This window comes from Bufo bufo, chromosome 6, assembly GCF_905171765.1.
Source record: "Bufo bufo chromosome 6, aBufBuf1.1, whole genome shotgun sequence".
Taxonomy (NCBI): Eukaryota; Metazoa; Chordata; class Amphibia; order Anura; family Bufonidae; genus Bufo; species Bufo bufo.
In genome coordinates this window covers 211,852,891-211,874,005 of record NC_053394.1, presented here as the reverse complement: position 1 = coordinate 211,874,005, position 21,115 = coordinate 211,852,891, and the positions used below count along the sequence as shown (strand labels likewise).

The following is a 21,115-nucleotide window of genomic DNA, read 5'->3' as shown; positions in this document are numbered from 1 at the left end:
GCTGTAGCTGCGGTCCGCGGTAGTTAACTCCTCAGGTGCCGCGGATCGCAGCTACCGCTCATAGAGGTCGGGAGCCGGCTATGTGATTCTGCAGCCAGCTCCCGCCTCCTGTATATGAATTAATGAAAGGCTTATCTTCATTGGTGGCGCAGTGCGCCCCCCCCCCCCCCCCCCCAAGCCCCCCAGTATTAATCATTGGTGGCGCAGTGCTGTACTGGCCGACAGATACATATTTATCCTGTGACCGCCTAATGTACCTCCAGCCACAGAATCCAAAGTTCTTTGCTGTCAGGTGAATGCCTATTGGCTATTTTTTGGGACCTGTTCTGGCCGACAGTTATATATTTATCCTTGGATCGCCTAATGTACCTCCAGCCACAGAATCCAAAGTTCTTTGCTGTCAAGTGAATTCCTATTGCCTAATTTTTGGGGCTTATGCTGGCCGACAGTTAAATTTTTATCTTGTGACCGCCTAATGTACCTCCAGCCACAGAATCCAAAGTTCTTTGCTGTCAGGTGAATGCCTATTGGCAAATTTTTGGGGCCTGTACTGGCCGACAGTTATATATTTATCCTGTGACCACCTAATGTACCTCCAGCCACAGAATCCAAAGTTCTTTGCTGTCAGGTGAATGCCTAATGCCTAATTTTTGGGGCCTGTACTGGCCGACAGTTAAATTTTTTTTATCTCTAGCCACATAATCACATCCCGGTCTCACTCCTCTGCCTCTCATTATGGTGGCGTATGGACCACATTCACTATAAGGACCTTCTAATGTCACAGGGTCATGTAACTGTGACTCCCATCCTGTACTGTGCCCCTCACCCTGTACTGTGCCCCCTTATACCCTGCATTGTGCCCTCTTACCACACCATGTGCAGTGCCCCTAGTCATTCCCTGTACTGTGCCCTCTTATACCCTTTTATCCGGTCACGCTATGGCGGTGTTATCCGGTCACTGTACAGAGGTGTTATCCGGTCAATGTATGGCGGTGGTATCCAATAACTGGATGGCCATAACTGTGTCCCTTTCTCTGCCCACGCCATCCTTTTTTAGACCTGGCATGAGCGGGAAAATTTGCAGATTGCGGTGCTAAGGACCTTTGCACCACAATGTGTGTCAGAAATACGCCTAACATAGACATATTTCTATATAATAAATGACCCCCTAATTGTATTATTATTTGGGGATAGGGCTTATATCTTTATATAATATAGATTCTTGTGTATTATACTGTGCCCTGTATTTCCCAGTAGAAAATGATTCTTGGGAAACACAGTCCTCATCCCTGACCACCAGGACCAGGTAGCGCTCTGTCAGTACATGGCGGCCTCCCCTCTCCGCCATGCTGCTCTGCTGTGTACTGGTACTTATTCTGACACTAGGGCTGGGTTCACATCCTATTTTTGCCATCCATTTAATGCATACTGAAAATGTAAGCGTTACCAGATGCCTCAGACTGATGCCGCACAGTGAAATCCGTTCACCCTGGTAGAATTTTTTTTAACTTTAATGTATGCATTTTTTAATGGACTCTGCGGGGTACAAAAACGTGGAGTGCTGCATATTTGTATACATCAAACCGATAGGAAATAAAAATTTTGTAGGCTTCAGCAGGGCACATTTTTGAGAGTTTCCCTTTAAGATGCATAAAAATGGCCCCCGATTAAAATACATATTTTTGTGGGAATTTTTGCCAATGATCCCCCCTCTGGTATATTACTGTCCATGTTGTGGGACTATTTGTGTACTTCTAGTAAGTGTTTGCTGGCTGCAATCATGACCTGAAGGTTTTTCAGGTTCGCCTGCCATTAAAGTGAATGGGCCCCCCCTGCGAATGCCTGTTTCGCGAATCGTCCCGACCGATGTTCGTCCATCACTAGTCCTGAGTGGGGGGACTGTAATGTCCATATGCCCTAATAAGATTTGATAATATCTACTTTGATGAATGATCTTGTTCTTTATTTGTATTTTAATTGTAATGTTTTTCTGTATGAGATGGCTTGTTTAAGAACCGCCAGACTAGGTGCTGTTACAAACTATTTTTTCACTTAATTAAATTGTCTGCAGATAATGGTATCTAAGGGCCACTAGTTCTGACAAATTGAAATGCCATAAAATGCAAAGATCAGCATACTTGCAAGCCAGAATCAATAGTGACCAAAAGAAAGGAGAGATTGCTAGAGCTATAAGCATAAGCTGGTATAGTCCGCCAAGTAGCAGTCATATTTTATTTTATTTTTTCATGTGCAGCTTGATGCAGTGCGTAGGAGGGGGCTCATGAGCAGCTGATGGTGTTAAGGTCACTTGTAAAATCTATAGCTTGATGGTGGACTACCTACTTTTAGCATTTATTCACAAGCTATGCATCAAATAAGGTCACCATGGCAACATTATTTAAGCACATAAATGAATTTGGAAACACATATAAATACCATAAAATAAAAACTTCTTTGTCCACAGTTTTTTTATGACATTGTTAATTCTCTTATATCATGATGAATTGTGGTCAGATTATCACAGAAAGAGATGCCATCTTGATTGCACTAGTCGAGAAGGAATACTTCCTTCCCTCCAATCTGCTGCCCATTTAAAGGGACCTTAAGTCTGTGCTCCCTGGTCTTGCCTATGCCAATCCCAATATTAACCTAGTGGATTTGCCACCTGCATGATAGCCTCCATGACAGTCAACATGGCCTGAGGCTATGAGATGCACATTATAGTTTTTACAGATGTAGTCACCGGAGCAGAAAAATCTGTAGCATTTTATGCTATTTTGGCTAATTTTATACCATTTATTGGTTGGGTTACTTTGCAACAGAATTTTGTCTGAAAATGTTGGCACAGAATGGCATATCTTAAGCTATGTCCCCTTTCCAACAAAACTATGTCCCTTTACTATAATATTGGTGGTCAAAAAATATTATTTTTGGTTTACTTTGTTCAAAATATGTCTAAAATGAGATGCACCAAAAGTGCACCAAACTTTGTGGGCCAGAGTAGCAAACTATCAATCATCTGCAATGTGACAAAGCCTTGTGGTTTTCCTGTCTTGGCTGCTACATTAATTATAAATAATATGGAGTTGTTCGTAAAACATTGTCTGTGGATGCTCGTTGTTCCTTTATTTCATATTGTGGTGATTTTTTTAGTAAGCAGCTCCAAATCGACATTTAATTAAAATGGATTTGTGAGTGAAATACAGTACTAACCAGTTTATCTGCATTGTTCCTGAACTGAATTCATTGCTTGTATATCATTCCTTTACTTCACTCCCCCTAGTGTTAACATTAGATATTGCAATGGCCTATAGATGCTTGGATTCATACACCAAAACAATAATGATTGTTTTTAGAGTAAAGTTTATTATGACAAATACAATGCATTAAAAAAAAAATTCATAGATTATCTTTGAACTGGGAGATAATCATCCATAACCAAGTCTAATTTATCAATAGATACATTATCAATGGGCCTACAAGTATTGTAACAGAAATAGCCTTGTCTCCTTTCTTATGCATTTACAGTCAGCAAATCATTGATGAAGCTGTGAATCGTGACATGAGTCAGACATATGACAGTAAGATTGGGGATTACACACAGACTTTTTTCACGCGAAAGCTACAGTTTTAGATAAAGTACAACAGAGGTGACAACTTCAACAGCATTTGTCACATGACTTGCATGAACACAAGCATGTGTTCATGCAATTACTTTTTTTCTGCAAAAGTCAGATTAAAATCTAATTATACTTCTATAGGCTTTTACTAGAGATGAGTGAAGTTTTAAAAAATTTGATTTGGACGCTTTGCCAAATTTCTCCTAGAAATTGTGTTAAATCAGCGATATCTCGGCCTTCAGTTAAAGTGCAGGAAGAGTGTGTATATCGGTGTATACCACTGTGCATTGCAGCAACATGCATAGCTAGTCCTTTCTGGTAGTGAAACAGTTATTGTGACAGGCAGGTCTCATACTTGGACATGCTTATCGTAGTGCAGGCCACCAACAGTTCTAGCTAATCCCTAGCTAAGGTGTAACTGTGAACTAGATTTTGCGTATATATGCGAAGAATATGTTTAACTGCCTGAATACACGCTTAAAATATTTTTTATTGGTAATATATTAAAATTCGTGGCGAACCTGCCACATAATGAATTCGTCAGGCTAAGCTTGGATGTGTGGCTCACTCCACAATTGTATGGGTATAGCCACTCAATCCACGCTTACAACACGTGCAAAACTGGAATATCAGTAAGTCTGCTATGTATACGTCTCCTGCAAACATAGTGCCGGAGGCTGTATCTCTTTGAGCTGCACGCGCGCAAACAGAAGCGTGCAGCGTTCTCTCTATCAGTGTGCCTAGTGCAAGTTATCAGAGATTAAACGAACTGCACCTATGCCACTGCTACTCTGCTCCTGAGGACATGTTACTAGTTATACAGTAACATAGAAACGCGTCGAGCAGACGCATTAATAGGCAGAGACGGTCCCTTTGTTAGGTAGTGATGGGATAATAGAGATAAAGACTAGCTGGGTTGTAAGTAGAGCTCAAACATAAAGCTCTCACCCGCAATTTATCTATCCCATCTACTATCGGTCTATACTCACTACTTGTAATACATTGTTGCGGCTTATTGAGTAAGCTGCTACCAATATTCATAGCTGGTGCCCTTGATAAACCATAAGCAATTCCAGCACATTTAGTGAGTAATTGTCAGTGCATCTGGGAATTTATCAGGAGACGTATACATAGCAGACTTACTGATATTCCAGTTTTGCACGTGTTGTAAGCGTGGATTGAGTGGCTATACCCATAGAATTGTGGAGTGAGCCACACATCCAAGCTTAGCCTGACGAATTCATTATGTGGCAGGTTCGCCACGAATTTTAATATAATCCCTAGCTAAACCAAAAGCAAAGCATACAATAGCCTTCAGTAAAGGGGAAGAAATACTGTGCATCCCTGCAGGAGCTGTGTCCCAATGACTCTTTAGTGGAACAAAAGAAGGACACAGAGGCAGTGCCAATAAAGTATTGGGAGGGAAATAAGGTTCATAAAGCAATGTTGCAGTACAAACACATGCTTTTGAATCATTTCTGTTAGCTGTAAAATGACTGTGCATCACTATTAGGCTGAAGTCAAACCACTTTTTTGGTCAGTTATGGGTCAAAAACAAAGAACAGGTGCAGATCTTTTTGTGAGAGTAGATCAGGTGCATGATACTTTATCTAAGATTAGGATTGGCTCCTGATTTTGGCTCACCATGCAATAACTGCTGGAATTAACTGACCAAATAACTGAAGTGTGAACTCAGCCTCACAGGTCAATGTTAGAGTAAGGTCTAATTTACTTAAGCGTGCAATGGCCCAAGATTCTAAAATAGTGGGAAAGAGATATTTCATTTTACACCATCTACTTTGTCCACATTGATTGATAGATAACCTATTCTGTTAGACACTGAATCTACTATAGTGTGAAAGAGCTGTCTCATTTCACTGTTTGTGGGTGTCCACATTGATTGATAGATAAGCTATTCTTTTAGCCACTGATTCTACTATAGTGTGAAAGAGCTGTCTCATTTCACTGTTTGTGAGGTGTCCACATTGATTGATAGATAATCTATTCTGTTAGTCACTGATTCAAGTACTGGCCCCATGACTTTTGGCTTCCAAACCATGATCAAATCTGTAGTCCTGGCGACTGACAAATAAACTGGCCTCCTCAAAGTGTCTGAGCAAACGGCACGTGTCATGCATGAGCTGCCACTGGCTAACGTCAATGTTACACAGGGGAGTAATACTGTCTGGTCAGAGAGTATGGCATTTAACCACTACAGGACTGCCGTACGCAGGATTGCGTCTTTGCGGCGGCCCTGTTATTCTGAGTGGACGCGCCGGCGCGCGCGTTCACAGGAACCGGAGGTAAACTAGCTGATCTGCAGCCTGCCAGCGGCGATCGTTCGCTGACAGGCTGTAGATGCGATTTTTTTAACCCCTAAAAGGTATATTAGACGCTGTTTTGATAACAGCGTCTAATATACCTGCTACCTGGTCCTCTGGTGGTCCATTTTGCTTGGATCGACCACCAGAGGACACAGGCAGCTCTGTAATAAGTAGCACCAAACACCACTACACTACACCCCCCCTGTCACTTATTAACCCTTGATCACCCCATATTAGACTCCCTGATCACCCCCCTGTCATTGATCACCCCCCTGTCATTGATCTCCCCCCTGTAAGGCTCCATTCAGACGTCCGTATGTGTTTTGCGGATCCGATCCATGGATCGGTGGATCCGCAAAACACATACGGACCTCTGAATGGAGCCTTACAGGGGGGTGATCAATGACAGGGGGGTGATCAATGACAGGGTGGTGATCACCCCATATAGACTCCCTGCCAAAAAAAAAAACTTCTATGAACTCGCCATGCCCCTCACGGAATACCTTGGGGTGTCTTCTTTCCAAAATGGGGTCACATGTGGGGTATTTATACTGCCCTGGCATTTTAGGGGCCCTAAAGCGTGAGAAGAAGTCTGGAATCCAAATGCCCTCCTAAAAGATACTCATTGGAATTCGGGTCCCTTTGCGCACCTAGGCTGCAAAAAAGTGTCACACATGTGGTATCGCTGTACTCAGGAGAAGTAGGGCAATGTGTTTTGGGGTGTCTTTTTACATATACCCATGCTGGGTGTTGAAATATCTGTCACGGCTGTATGTGAGCAACAATAGTATACACAGTAAAAGAGCTACTGACCGGACCCAAACTAGGGAGGATAAAGGGTGACCCCTGTCAGACCCTCGAAAGCTCTCCCTATTCTGCTAAAGCACATGCCCGGATCCAAATGGCTGAACGAGGCATGCCCACGTGCCTAAGACTGATGACCACTGTAACCCCTACAATAGTGGAAGGGGCACGGCCACCGGTGCCCTACTCAGTATATGGAGGGAACCGTGGCCACCTCAGATCCAGTCAGAAAATAATCAGGTACACAACAATGTCTGTACACTTAGCTGAAGGTGTTGCAGCCGCAGAGAAGACGGATCCAAGGACAGCTGGCAATATCCGGAGTGCTTGCTGCAGCAGAACACAGGTCCAGTGAACTGATAGCTACAAGTGAAGATACTAAAGCAAGAGCTACAACTGAAATGAGAACTATAATCCACGCCCTACAATAGGAGGAGGGGTGATATAAAGAGAGGGAAATCAAACGCATGAGGAACAGCTGGGAGGAAGGAAACCAAAAGTAAACAGAGCAGTGAGAACTCCTCCCAGCTCTAGTAGTGACATCATCACAGGGGTGGAGAAACAGAGCTGTGAGAACGTCCCAAAGCTCTGGTAGTGACAGTACCCCCCCCCCTCTACGGGTGGACTCCGAACACCCAGGACCCACCTTCTCAGGATGAGCCCTATGAAATGCCCTGATGAGGCGAGTGGCTTTAATGTCCGACACCGGAACCCACATCCTCTCCTCAGGACCATAACCCTTCCAATGAACGAGGTACTGAAGAGAACCGCGGACAATGCGAGAGTCCACAATTCTGGAAACCTCAAACTCCAGATTGCCATCAACCAAAATCGGAGGAGGAGGCAAAGAGGAGGGTACCGTGGGCTGGACATATGGTTTTAAGAGAGATCTGTGAAATACATTATGTATCTTCCAAACCCGTGGAAGATCAAGACGGAAGGCAACAGGATTGATGACTGACAAGATTTTTTAAGGCCCAATAAACTTGGGACCCAATTTCCAGGAGGGAACCTTCAGTTTAATATTTCTTGTAGACAACCACACCAGATCACCCACATTCAGGTCCGGACCAGGCACACGTCTCTTATCAGCCACACGCCTATACCTCTCACTCATCTTTTTAAGATTACTCTGAATCTTTTGCCAAATGGTAGACAAAGACAAGGAAAATCTCTCCTCCTCAGGTAAACCAGAAAGAGCCCCTCCCGAGAATGTCCCAAACTGCGGATGGAACCCATATGCACCAAAGAATGGTGACTTATCAGAAGATTCCTGACGACGGTTGTTCAGAGCAAACTCAGCAAGAGGGAGAAATGAACACCAATCCTCCTGGTTCTCTGCCACAAAACAGCGCAAATATGTCTCCAGATTCTGATTGAGGCGCTCAGTCTGACTATTCGACTGCGGGTGAAAAGCAGAAGAGAAGGACAGCCGAACCCCCAGGCGAGAACAGAAAGCCTTCCAGAACCTGGACACAAACTGCGTGCCTCTATCGGAAACAATATCAGAGGGAATGCCGTGCAATTTAACAATATGGTCGACAAAAGCTTGCGCCAACGTTTTAGCATTGGGTAAACCAGGGAAATGTACGAAATGAGCCATCTTGCTAAAACGGTCCACCACCACCAGGATCACCGACTTCCCCGAGGAACGAGGAAGATCCGTGATAAAGTCCATGGACAGGTGTGTCCAAGGACGGGAAGGTATGGGTAACGGGAGAAGGGAACCTGAAAGCCGTGAACGAGGGACCTTAGCGCGAGCGCACGTCTCACAAGCAGCCACAAAACCCTCCACCGACTTACAAAGAGCCGGCCACCAAAATCTCCGAGCAATGAGATCTACCGTGGCTCTACTCCCGGGGTGACCAGCAAGAACCGTATCATGATGCTCCTTAAAGAGTTTGTGACGTAGCTCAGGAGGCACGAACAACTTCCCAGAAGGACAACGGGCAGGTGCCTCAGTCTGGGCAGCCTGGACCTCGGCCTCCAAATCGGAATATAGAGCAGAAACAACTACCCCCTCCGCCAAAATGGGACCCGGGTCCTCTGAGTTTCCTCCTCCCGGAAAACAGCGAGAGAGAGCATCAGCCTTCACATTTTTTATCCCAGGTCGGAATGTAACAACAAAATTGAATCTGGAGAAGAACAGAGACCATCTGGCCTGTCTCGGATTCATACGCCTGGTCGACTCCAAGTATGCCAGATTCTTATGGTCGTTAAAAACGGTGATAGGGTGCCTGGCCCCCTCCAACCAATGGCGCCATTCCTCGAAAGCCAACTTGATGGCCAACAACTCCCTTTCTCCCACATCATAGTTTCTCTCTGCCGGGGAGAGTTTTTTAGAGAAAAAGGCACAGGGTCGCCATTTGGCAGGAGAAGGGCCCTGGGACAAAACCGCACCCACACCCACCTCGGAAGCATCCACCTCAACAATAAAAGGTAAGGAAACATCGGGATGCACCAAGACGGGAGCAGACGCAAAACTCTCTTTAATCTTAGAAAAGGCTGCAAGCGCCTCCTCCGACCAAGAGGAAAAATCCGCCCCCTTTTTTGTCATGTCAGTAAGGGGTTTGACAACAGAGGAATAATTCAAAATGAAATTCTGTAATAGTTCGCAAAACCCAGAAAGCGCATCAATGCCTTCTGATTCTCAGGAAGCTCCCACTCAAGTACAGCACGGACCTTCTCCGGATCCATGCGAAAACCAGAAGCAGAGAGGAGAAAACCCAGAAATTGAATCTCCGATACCATAAAAAGACATTTCTCCAGCTTGGCGTACAATTTATTTTCCCGCAGAATCTTTAGAACCTGAAAAAGATGATCCTGATGGGTCTGAACATCAGGGGAAAAAATCAAAATATCATCAAGATACACAAATACAAATTTCCCCATTAAATGGTAGAAAATACTATTAACAAAATGCTGAAAGACGGCCGGAGCATTCATCAGGCCGAAAGGCATAACGAGATTCTCGAAATGCCCGTTAGGGGTATTAAAGGCCGTTTTCCATTCATCCCCCTCTCTGACCCTGACCAGGTTGTACGCGCCTCTCAAATCCAATTTGGAAAACACCTTGGCCCCAACAATTTGGTTGAAGAGGTCCGGGATCAGAGGAAGGGGATAGGGATCGCGAATCGTGATACGGTTCAGCTCCCTAAAATCTAGGCAAGGTCTCAGAGAGCCATCTTTTTTTTTAACAAAAAAAAAACCCGCGGCCACAGGTGACTTTGAGGGACGAATATGCCCCTTCTCGAGACTCTCGGAGATATAGGTTCGCATTGCGATTCTTTCCGGTTGTGAGAGATTGTAGAGGCGTGCTTTTGGCAGCTTGGCGCCGGGAATGAGGTTAATGGGACAGTCAAACTCCCGGTGAGGAGGTAGCTCCTGAACACCGCTCTCGGAAAACACGTCCGAGAAATCAGAGAGAAATGATGGCACAGTTTTAGTAGACACCTCTGCAAAAGTCGCTGTGAGACAATTCTCTCTACAAAAGTCACTCCACTCATTTATTTGCCTTCCTTGCCAATCAATAGTGGGGTTATGTCTAGTGAGCCAGGGTAACCCCAAAACTAGAGGAGAAGGCAATCCGTTAAGGACAAAACAAGATATATCCTCCACATGAGTGTCACCTACAGCTAGCCGGATATTGTGAACAATGCCCTTCAGAGATCTCTGTGAGAGTGGAGCAGAGTCAATAGCAAAAACAGGTATATCCTTTTCTAATGTGCAAACCTGAAAACCATGCATGGCTACAAATTGAGTGTCAATAAGATTGACGGCCGCTCCACTATCGACAAAAACAGGAGAAAACGGGAACTGCAGGTCAGAGGAAAAGCATCAATTCCTACATCAACTTTGCCCAAAGTAGCAGATGAAGCAGAATTTGATGATTTACCTTTTGAGGTTTTTCTCTTATTATCGCTCTTAGTACAGTTCAAGAATCTCCTAGAGGGACAAACATTTGCCAAATGACCTATGCCCCCACAACAAAAACACACCATACTCTGAGGACTAAATCCTCTTTTATCAGGGGCAAGTCGACCTAGCTGCATGGGCTCCTCCTCAGAGGGGAGCGAGACAGGATGAGGCCCCTGCACACTGAATGAGTCCGCACCACTGCCCCTAGACTGACAATGGCTGGACAGAGAGGTCTCGTTTCTTTCTCTTAGACGCCTGTCAAGGCGTACCGCCAATGACATGGCAGACTCTAAGGACGTTGGTCTCTCATGGAAAGCAAACGCATCTTTCAATCTCTCTGAGAGACCATGACAGAACTGACTCCGGAGTGCAGCATCATTCCAACCCGAATCAGCTGCCCATCTCCGAAATTCAGAACAATAAAGCTCCGCAGACAGTTTGTTCTGGCATAAAACACGTAAGTTAGATTCGGCCAGAGCAACACGATCCGGGTCATCATAAATCTGCCCCAGGGCCACAAAAAATCTTTCCACGGATCGAAGGGAGGGATCCCCTGATGGCAGCGAAAAAGCCCAAGTCTGAGCATTACCCCTGAGCAGGGAGATGACAATCCTCACCCTCTGCTCCTCCTTACCAGAGGAGTGGGGACACAAGCAAAAATGGAGTTTGCATGCCTCTCTGAAGCGAACAAAATTCTCACTGCCCCCGGAGAACGTTTCCGGAAGTGAGACCTTTGACTCGCAACAGACTCCATGAGCCAGAGCAGAGCCCAATGCTTGAAGCTGAGTCATAGATTGACGGAGATCCGCTACTTCCAAAGAAAGACCCTGCATGCGGTCAACCAGGCCAGAAAGCGGATCCATGTCAAAAAAGGATGGTTTTGGTGGATTATAATGTCACGGCTGTATGTGAGCAACAATAGTATACACAGTAAAAGAGCTACTGACCGGACCCAAACTAGGGAGGTTAAAGGGTGACCCCTGTCAGACCCTCGAAAGCTCTCCCTATTCTGCTAAAGCACATGCCCGGATCCAAATGGCGGAACGAGGCATGCCCACGTTCCTAAGACTGATGACCACTGTAACCCCTACAATAGTGGAAGGGGCACGGCCACCGGTGCCCTACTCAGTATATGGAGGGAACCGTGGCCACCTCAGATCCAGTCAGAAAATAATCAGGTACACAAAAATGTCTGTACACTTAGCTGAAGGTGTTGCAGCCGCAGAGAAGACGGATCCAAGGACAGCTGGCAATATCCGGAGTGCTTGCTGCAGCAGAACACAGGTCCAGTGAACTGATAGCTACAAGTGAAGATACTAAAGCAAGAGCTACAACTGAAATGAGAACTATAATCCACGCCCTACAATAGGAGGAGGGGTGATATAAAGAGAGGGAAATCAAATGCATGAGGAACAGCTGGGAGGAAGGAAACCAAAAGTAAACAGAGCAGTGAGAACTCCTCCCAGCTCTAGTAGTGACATCATCACAGGTGTGGAGAAACAGAGCTGTGAGAACGTCCCAAAGCTCTGGTAGTGACAATATCTCTCTATAATGACAACTTTGTATAAAAAAAATGGGAAAGGTTGACTTTTAGAGAGATATTTCTCTCATCCAGCATGGGTATATGTAAAAATACACCCCAAAACACATTGCCCTACTTCTTCTGAGTACGGCGATACCACATGTGTGACACTTTTTTGCAGCCTAGGTGGGAAAAGCAAATTCCAATGAGTACTTTTAGGATTTTACAGGGCATTTTTTACACATTTGGATTCCAGACTTCTTCTCACGCATTAGGGCCCCTAAAATGCCAGGGCAGTATAACTACCCTACAAGTGACCCCATTTTGGAAAGAAGACACCCCAAGATATTTCGTGATGGGCATAGTGAGTTCATGTTTTTTTTTATTTTTTTGTCACAAGTTAGTGGAATATGAGACTTTGTAAGAAAAAAAAAAGAATCATTTTCCGCTAACTTGTGATAAAAAATAAAAACTTCTATGAACTCACTATGCCCATCGGCGAATACCTTAGGGTGTCTACTTTCCGAAATGGGGTCATTTGTGGGGTGTTTTTACTGTCTGGGCATTGTAGAACCTCAGGAAACATGACAGGTGCTCAGAAAGTCAGAGCTGCTTCAAAATGCGGAAATTCACATTTTTGTACCATAGTTTGTAAATGCTATAACTTTTACCCAAACCATTTTTTTTTACCCATACATTTTTTTTTTTTATCAAAGACATGTAGAAAAATAAATTTAGAGAAAAATTTATATAGAAATGTAGTTTTAAAAAAAAAACATTTACAACTGAAAGTAAAAAATGTCATTTTTTGCAACAATTTTGGTAAATTTAGATTAATAACAAAAAAATAAATAAAATGGCAGTAGCAATGAAATACCACCAAATGAAAGCTCTATTAGTGAGAAGAAAAGTAGGTAAAATTCATTTGGGTGGTAAGTTGTATGACCGAGCAATAAACCATGAAAGTAGTGTAGTGCAGAATTGTAAAAAGTGGTCTGGTCATTAAGGGTGTTTAAGCTAGGGGAGCTGAGGTGGTTAACCCCCACCAATCCGTGCTGACTGCCTGCCGCTGCCTCTATGAAGCCGTGCACCGCTAGTTGTTTCCTGACAGGTAGGCTCCTGAGTAGCAGACGGTCTACCCTGGGCAGGTTTGGCTTCAGATCTCACACTGCTGCCACCCTACTGACTCATGGCCACGCTTGCACCCTGCTGGCTCAGCGGCACGCTGCCACCCTGCTGCTATTTTGCGAGCAAGATGCCATCCTCACACCCTGATGATTATGATGAAGCCCCTTCTTCATCTGGCTCCCAAATGCGATCGGATACATCATTATCCACTACTGTCTGGTCGTCAATTATATCACCCTCACCAGTCTCATGGCCACATCCCTGACCTCTTGCAATACCCACTCCCACGTGACTGTCATTGACGCTACTTGGACACCTACAGGAGGACGCAGCGGTAGAACGAGACGGGTTATTCACCCCAATTTGGGAATCAGGGCCCAATAGAATTGTTTTTCTAATAATCACTGTGGAAACCATTAAATTAGATAGCTCTGTGCTCTACACTGCAATTAATTCAAACTGCACTGTCTCCTATGGAACCCTTCTACTTCAGATTACAGTCTGTGCACTATCCCTGTTTATAAGGCTGAATAAAGACATCTGTCCATCCAGTTCAGCCTGTTATCCTGCAAGTTTCCACCTCTTTCAATAGAAACTACTGTCCACAAGACTTACTAGCAGTTAAAATGGAATATGAATGAATGATTATGGTGATACATTAGGTAAAAACAGTGGTTTAGCTAAAAGCGTGTGCCCTGGTGAAAAAGTTCTGCTTGGGCCAGTGCACTTGGTTAAAAAATTCCTATGATGTGTGTTCACCACAAGTTTGCAGTGATTACTTAGCAAAATCTACCAGTGTTACATGCACATTTTACTGCAAATGGCACTGCGGATTCACTTATTGCACTTCAAAAAAATTGCTATGACTATTTTTTCGTGCTGATATTTTGTACTATGTTGATATTATTTTCAAAACTGCATCCGGATAGCTTGTACTAGAAATTGGTTAAAATCTGTTGTGTCTCAATCCGCCTTAACATAAACATCTACTCATTACTTAGGACCTGCCTTCCTAGCAGTTACTAGTATCTAATTGCACATAGGCAGCAAGGTTCCTGGACCAGATGCAGCAGGAAACTGGAGGTCCCAGACTTCCAAAGCTCAGTGATGGTGGCTCACAATGGCTCAGGACCAGGATGCTGAGGAGCATGCGCTCTCCACAGGTCCCCTGCAGAGTGAAGAAAGTTTTCTGTTTGCACAATGGTAGCCTGAGCCTCTTAAGAACACTGGAGCTTTGGGAAGACAGACCAGTCCATATTCAGGGCCCCCTGTTCAATGTTTATTTAATTGTGACTCGACATGCCACAATTATGACTGCACCCCTATGCCAGGGAGCCAAAAGCCACCAGCAACAAAGAGCTTAGTGACAGTGTCACTAACAGTATTGACACTCTTTTAGTGACACCACTGTCCCTGGCATAGGGGTCCAGTCATAATTATGAAAACTACAGTAGACATTCTTGTTTCTTTATTTTACACACCTAAAATTTAAAAATGTTAAATCTTTAATTACAACACAATTACAGTTTACTGTGTTCTACTTGCTGTAAGATGGGTTTGCAGTACAGCACATTTGTTTTACTTCCAGGATATGATATAATAATTACTCTATTCTATAAGAGGGTCTATTAGGTCAGATAGTAAACAGCCCTATATGTGAGTCCCCTTATGGGGCCTTTATACTGTAATATGGAAAATGGTTGTCTTGAGATAACCCCTTTTAAGTGGAGACTAGGTGTAGTGTTTGCACTGGGGTCCAGGATTTTAAACCTATGTTTCAGAACATACACATAGAAACATTTTTTCAGTCTCTTCAGTTGTTTGGAGTGTTAATATTTACCGGATATAATCCGTATTTTAATTGAATAGCCTGGATTTACTCCAGTTGGCATTTCTGGTGCTCTATATGGAAAGTTGTTCAAACCAGTCATGTTTTATATGCATTTTCCACATATATATAAATGTCATCCATGTGCTGTCGATATCTGTATGTCCGTTCGACAAATTATAGAACATGACCTATTTTTGTCCGCATTGCAAGAATGGCTAATTCTGTTGATGGGAGTGAGAAAATTTCGGAATGCACATGGAAGGTATCCGTATTTTGCGGTTCTGTGTTGTGCAGACAGCAGTACAGATACATTTGTGTATTAGTCAGAGTGTTCCATCTCAACAACAGCTTCATGAAGGCTGTCATTGATGAAACACAGTACTGGAAATGTCTATAAAATGTCATGAGTTACTAACTGTGTTTATTAGCACACATAAACATTCGAATGGTACTTGTTTCTTGTCAAAATGTGAATTATCTTTTGAAGATTTAGTCTTTAAATAGATGTGATTAAACATTACAAAACTATTAAACAAACGAAAATTGTAAATCTGAATCACAATGTGTAATGCTTATAGTGGGCATTAAATAGTTCTGCACTAGTTCAATTGCTATGGACAGTATACATCCAGTTAGTTCTGTCTGCATTCTAGGGGTTAGAAAAACCATATGTGGTTTTATTTGTGTTCTTGATAATTCTTTAGATTATGGAGATGCGTCCTCCTTCCCTTAGAACCATTGTCCTACAGATGGTAGACTGTGATAAGACTAAAGATACCATTTATCTGACTGATACACATCTCCATTCATTAATTGCATTTCGAAGTCACCCGCTGAAAGAAATCTCTTAATAATAAATGACATCTGGGATGGAAGGGTGTAATAGAATAAAGGACTTACCCTCTGGATCTTGAGAAGGCCGTGGTAATTGTTACTTTTTATTTCTTTCCCTACAAGGCATATTATAACAGTGCTGTCTGGATGACTTTGAAAAGTGCTTTTCACATGTCATATATACTGTTTCATTATATGCACTTCCTCAAAATCCTAGAGAAAGAGGCATGAATTTTTATATGACTTTTCAAAAATAATGTTTGGAGAAAGACATGGAGCTCCCACCTGCTCCTTGTCTCCTCCTGCCCACACCCTGGCCACTTTTTGGGAAAGTACCAAGTGTGTTGGAACAGCCTAAAAAGTAGCAGATTATGTCTTAAAATGGCGCTTGCATTAAACGTTGCTATTTTCTTATGCTACAAAACTGCCGTAGAGTGTTAGTACATGACCCTCACTGTGTTTCCATAGTAGTATCTTACCATTTTGAGAAGAATTAGTCTTTTTCATTGCATTGATTGGGTGAGGGCTGAAAAGGATGCAAAGATTTTCCCTGATCCAGTGAATATTTCAGTGCTTGGCATTTGGCTTATGTGGCACAAATAACATATATGCAGTGCCAGTTTTATAAGGAGTCTGTAGCCACATATTGTTTTCTGCCTTAAACTTCACCTATCAAGTATGTTACACCTTTCTGATGTCAGAAAATAAAGTGGAACACTACACTTTCTGACCGCATCTAGCACCCTCTGTGCCTTCCCTTTACCTTCCACTGGTGCTCTCCTCCCATCCCACAGCACTTTAAATGCCTAATTAAAGTATAATATGCATGATTTACATATGAATGCATATCATTTTGTGTGTTCATATGACAATTTATAGATTCTGATTCTTTGCTTTCTGGTGTTCCTAACTTTTATTTTTAGCTTGATGTAGCTGTATATATTTAATAATTGAAATATATGCATTAGTATTTATTAGAATTTTTTATTTTGGGAGAAACACAGTCAATGTTTTTATGATATGTTTTTTCATCATACACCAGTACATCGTGAACAATGTTATACATGTTACAAGCTGTTATAGTTTATTACAGTTACAGTTGCAATGATCTATAGATACTAAATATGTCTATATTATTTGGGTTCTGTAAAGAGGTATTATGTATTATCTTCCTTATATTTTGTTCTATAATTTAGTTCCATATATATATGTATATGCTAGTACATTAGCCTGTATACTAAAAGTATGTCTTTAAATATATGCCATTCTGATATGGTATAGGCATGGATTGCATCATAGGAATCTCCACCCTCTGTCTCTGTCATTATATGCTGTGGTCATTATTGATCTTATCATCATACAAAAGGTTAAATAGTGGGGATCAGAGGTTACTCTGATCTCAAGTGTTAAGGTGGCCATACACATTCAACAATAGCTGTAGTCAATAAAAATCAGAAAAGTGTGGTGTACATTTGTATTCAGCCCCCTGTACTCTGATACCCCCCAAATAAAATCCGGTGTGACCAATTGTCTTCAGAAGTCACCCAATTAGTAAATAAAGTCCACCTGTGTGTAATTTATTCTCAGTATAACTAGAACTGTTCTGTGAAGGCCTCAGAGCTTTGTTAGAGAACATTAGTGATCAAGCAGCATTATGTAAACTAAGGAACACACCAGACCAGGGGTAAAGTTGTGTAAGTGTAAAGCAGGTTAGGTTATAAAAAAATAAAAAAATATCCAAATCCAGCACTGTTTAATCCATCATTTTAAAATGAAAGGATAATGGCACAGCTACAAACCTACCAAGACATGACCGTCCACCTAAACTGACAGCCCAGGCAAGAAGAGCACTAATTAGAGAAGCAGCCAAGAGGCCCATGGTACCTCTGGAGGAGCTGCAGAGATGCACACCTCAGGTGAGACTATCTGTCCACAGGAAAGCTATTAGTCATGTACTCCACAAATCTGGCCTTCATGGAAGAGCGACAAGAAGAAAGACATTTTTTAAAGCAAGCCATAAGAAGTTTAGTTTGCAGTTTGCCATAAGCCATGTAGGAGACACAGCAAACGGGGAAGAAGATGCTCTGGTCAGATGAGATCAAAGTTGAACTTTCTGGCATAAATGAAAATTTTTGTGTGGCGTAAAACTAACACTTCATATCACCCTGAAGACACCAGCTTTTCTTCAGCAGGGACAAGGAAGCTGGTCAGAGTTGATGGGAAGATGGATGGAGCTAAATAGAGGGCAATTCTGGAGGAAAACCTGTTAGAAGCTGCAAAAGACTTGAGACTGGGGCAGAGGTTCACCTTCCAAACAACCCTAAACATACAGCCAGCGATACAATGGAATGGTTTAGATTCTAAAGCATATTCATGTGTTAGAATGGCCCAAAGTCCAGACCTAAATCCAATTGAGAATCTGTGGCAAGACATGAAAATTGCTGTTCACAGACGCTCTCTATCCAATCTGACTGAGTTTGAGCTATTTTGCAAAGAGGAATGGGCAAACATTTTCGACACATGTTCTTAAGTTGGAAACGGCAGGTGGAGGGTTTGGATGTGTGGCTTAAAGGACAGGGCAGAATCCAATGTTACCCCCAGGCAGTGGGCCTGTGAGACAGGAGAAAGTATTGTGATTATTGATCTTATCATCTTCTGAAGACTAACTGTGATGGACATGTCAGGTAGGGGAGATGAGTGACATGGGGGAAAGACAATGAATTCAGTTTTCTCCATGCTGAGTTTTAGGAAGCGGGAAGAGAAGAATGAAGATATTGCTGACAGACACGCTGGGATTCTGGATAGGATGGAATCAACATCTGGGCCGGAGAGGTAGATTTGACTGTCGTCAGCATAGAGGTGGTATTGGAAGCCATGAGCTGTCCCAGGCCGAATGTATAAGTGGAGAAAAGCAGGGGACCCAGGACAGAGCCTTGAGGGACAGCAACAGAAAGGGGGCGTGATGAGGAGGTAGTGTATGAATGAGAAACGCTGAAGGTTCTGTTGATGAGGTACGAGGAGATCCAGGAGAGGGCTAGGTCTTTGACACCAAGGGAAGAGAGGATTTGTAGGAGGAGAGAGTGGTCAACAGTGTCGAAGGCAAAGGAAAGGTCAAGAAGGAGGAGCACAGAGTAGTGAAGTGTAGCTTTGGCAGCTAGTAGATCGTTGGCGACTTTGGTAAGAGCAGTTTCAGTGCAGTGATTGGTCTGAAGCCAGATTGCACCTGATCAAAAAGTGAGTGGGATGAGAGGGGAGAGGACAATTTGAGATGGACATGTTGTTCTAGGACTTTGGATGCAAATGGGAGCAGTGACATGGGACGATAGCTGGATAAAGAGGATGGGTCCAGGGAAGGTTTCTTGAGTATGGCCTCATGCACACGACCGTTGTGTGCATCCGCGTCCATTCCGTCATTTTTCACAGTTTAGCGGAGGTCCCATTAATTTCTATGGAGCTGTGAAAAAAAACAGATAGTCCTTCGTTTTTTCTCCGCGTCCGTGATTCGTAATTCCAGTCCGTCCAAAAAATATAACCTGTCCTATTCTTGTCAGTGGAAAACGGAGGACGGACCCATTCAAGTCAGTGGGTCCGTCAAAATAAACGGATGCACAACTGGTATGTCATCCGTGTCCGCATCCGTGTCCGTTTTTTTCTACAAGACCTTGGTGCAATAAAATTACACTTTTCATTAACTTCCTTTTTTTCCCCCTGTCAGACAAAAAAAAAGGAAGACACAAGGAAACACAACTGAAGCAAAATCGGCCACGGACCACTGAAGCCAAATCACTGACAGTGTGCATGAGGTCTTTGGGTGTGATGGTTGCATGTTTAAAAGAGGAAGGGAAGATGCCAGTGGTTAGCAATAGGTTGAAGAGGTGGGTTAGAGCAGGGATAACTATAGTGGTGAGGTTAGGGATGAGGTGGGATGGGATTGGGTCAAGGGCACAAGTGGTGAGGTGTGACTTGGAGACTAAGTTGGAAAGCTTTTCTTCTGTGATGGTGGTAAACTGGGTAATGTGGGAAGCACTTTGGGTGGCTGTGTAGGGGTGTAGTGCGGGGTGTTTAAAGCTTTCATGGATTTTATCGATTTTATCTCTAAAATATGAGGCAAAGTCTTCAGCTGAGATGAACGATGTACCATTTCCTTTTCACTTCAAACATACATTATGTGCAACTTTGTTTTGGGCTATCACATACGATCTCAATGTTTGTGGGTCTAACATGAAAAATGTGGGGAAGTTCAAGAGGTTTGAATACATTACATTAAGGCGTTGTACATGCAGATTCAGCTCATTTAAAGGTGTATGTGCATGGAGAAAGCATCTGCCAGACACCTCTGGCTTTGGCTTATCTCTCGGGAGAACAAAAGGGTCAAGTGAAAATATTTAGTTCTGATCCTTTCTCCCCTGACATCATCTGTTGGGGGGGGGGGGGGGGGAGTTTGGAGCTCCCCACACATTCATTTGTCTGCTGTACCTGTCATTCTGTGTATGGCGGCCTTAACAGTCACCTCTATTTAACAAACCAACTATGCAAATGTATGTTTCATATTACTTTGTTTAGGTCCATTGAATACTAACTCTGCTGTTTCTTTTGCACAGGTGGTGACTGTCTTTGCTCTGAGCATTGGGGCCCTGGTTATATATTTCATCGACTCATCCAAGTGAGTATACACGCTTAAAGAATATGGTAATTGTACACATGTGGCACCCATATCTGGGTATTCATTGCCACAAATTCCATTAGTTTAGATTTTAAATATATCTGCAGTGGACTGTAAGCGAAGAGGCTCAGTGCAAATATTTTTTATTATTTTGACCCTTTAGAACAAATATACATTATATTGCATACCTGATATACGTGGTGCCTTCTCCAACTCATGTCACAAAAGAATCCCCACAATACTCTTCCTGAAAATGTTAATGTGACATTTCCCTTCTTCAGGAAAGGAACAGATTAAAGTGACTTTGGCATTATAATTGCCTACTTATCAGTATTCTTTTCTGTGCTCACCTTTTCATGCTGTGTCTAGTTGCTGTAAACCGGACTGGAGCTTTAAAAGGATATTCACATCTGGGAGATGACATACGATATGCTATATGATTTGCTATCAATTTCAAATAGGTGCGGTTCC

At 43.1% G+C, this 21,115-nt stretch overlaps 1 protein-coding gene across 1 annotated transcript in view; it reads left to right on the top strand.

Moving 5' to 3' along the window:
- Window positions 1–21,115, top strand: part of KCNMA1 (potassium calcium-activated channel subfamily M alpha 1) — a 736,200-nt gene that overhangs the window by 203,059 nt on the left and 512,026 nt on the right. Inside the window, exon 3 of the mRNA XM_040439127.1 lies at window positions 20,583–20,644. Within this exon, the coding sequence (XP_040295061.1) occupies window positions 20,583–20,644 (62 nt within the window). The remainder of the gene's footprint in view (window positions 1–20,582; window positions 20,645–21,115) is intronic.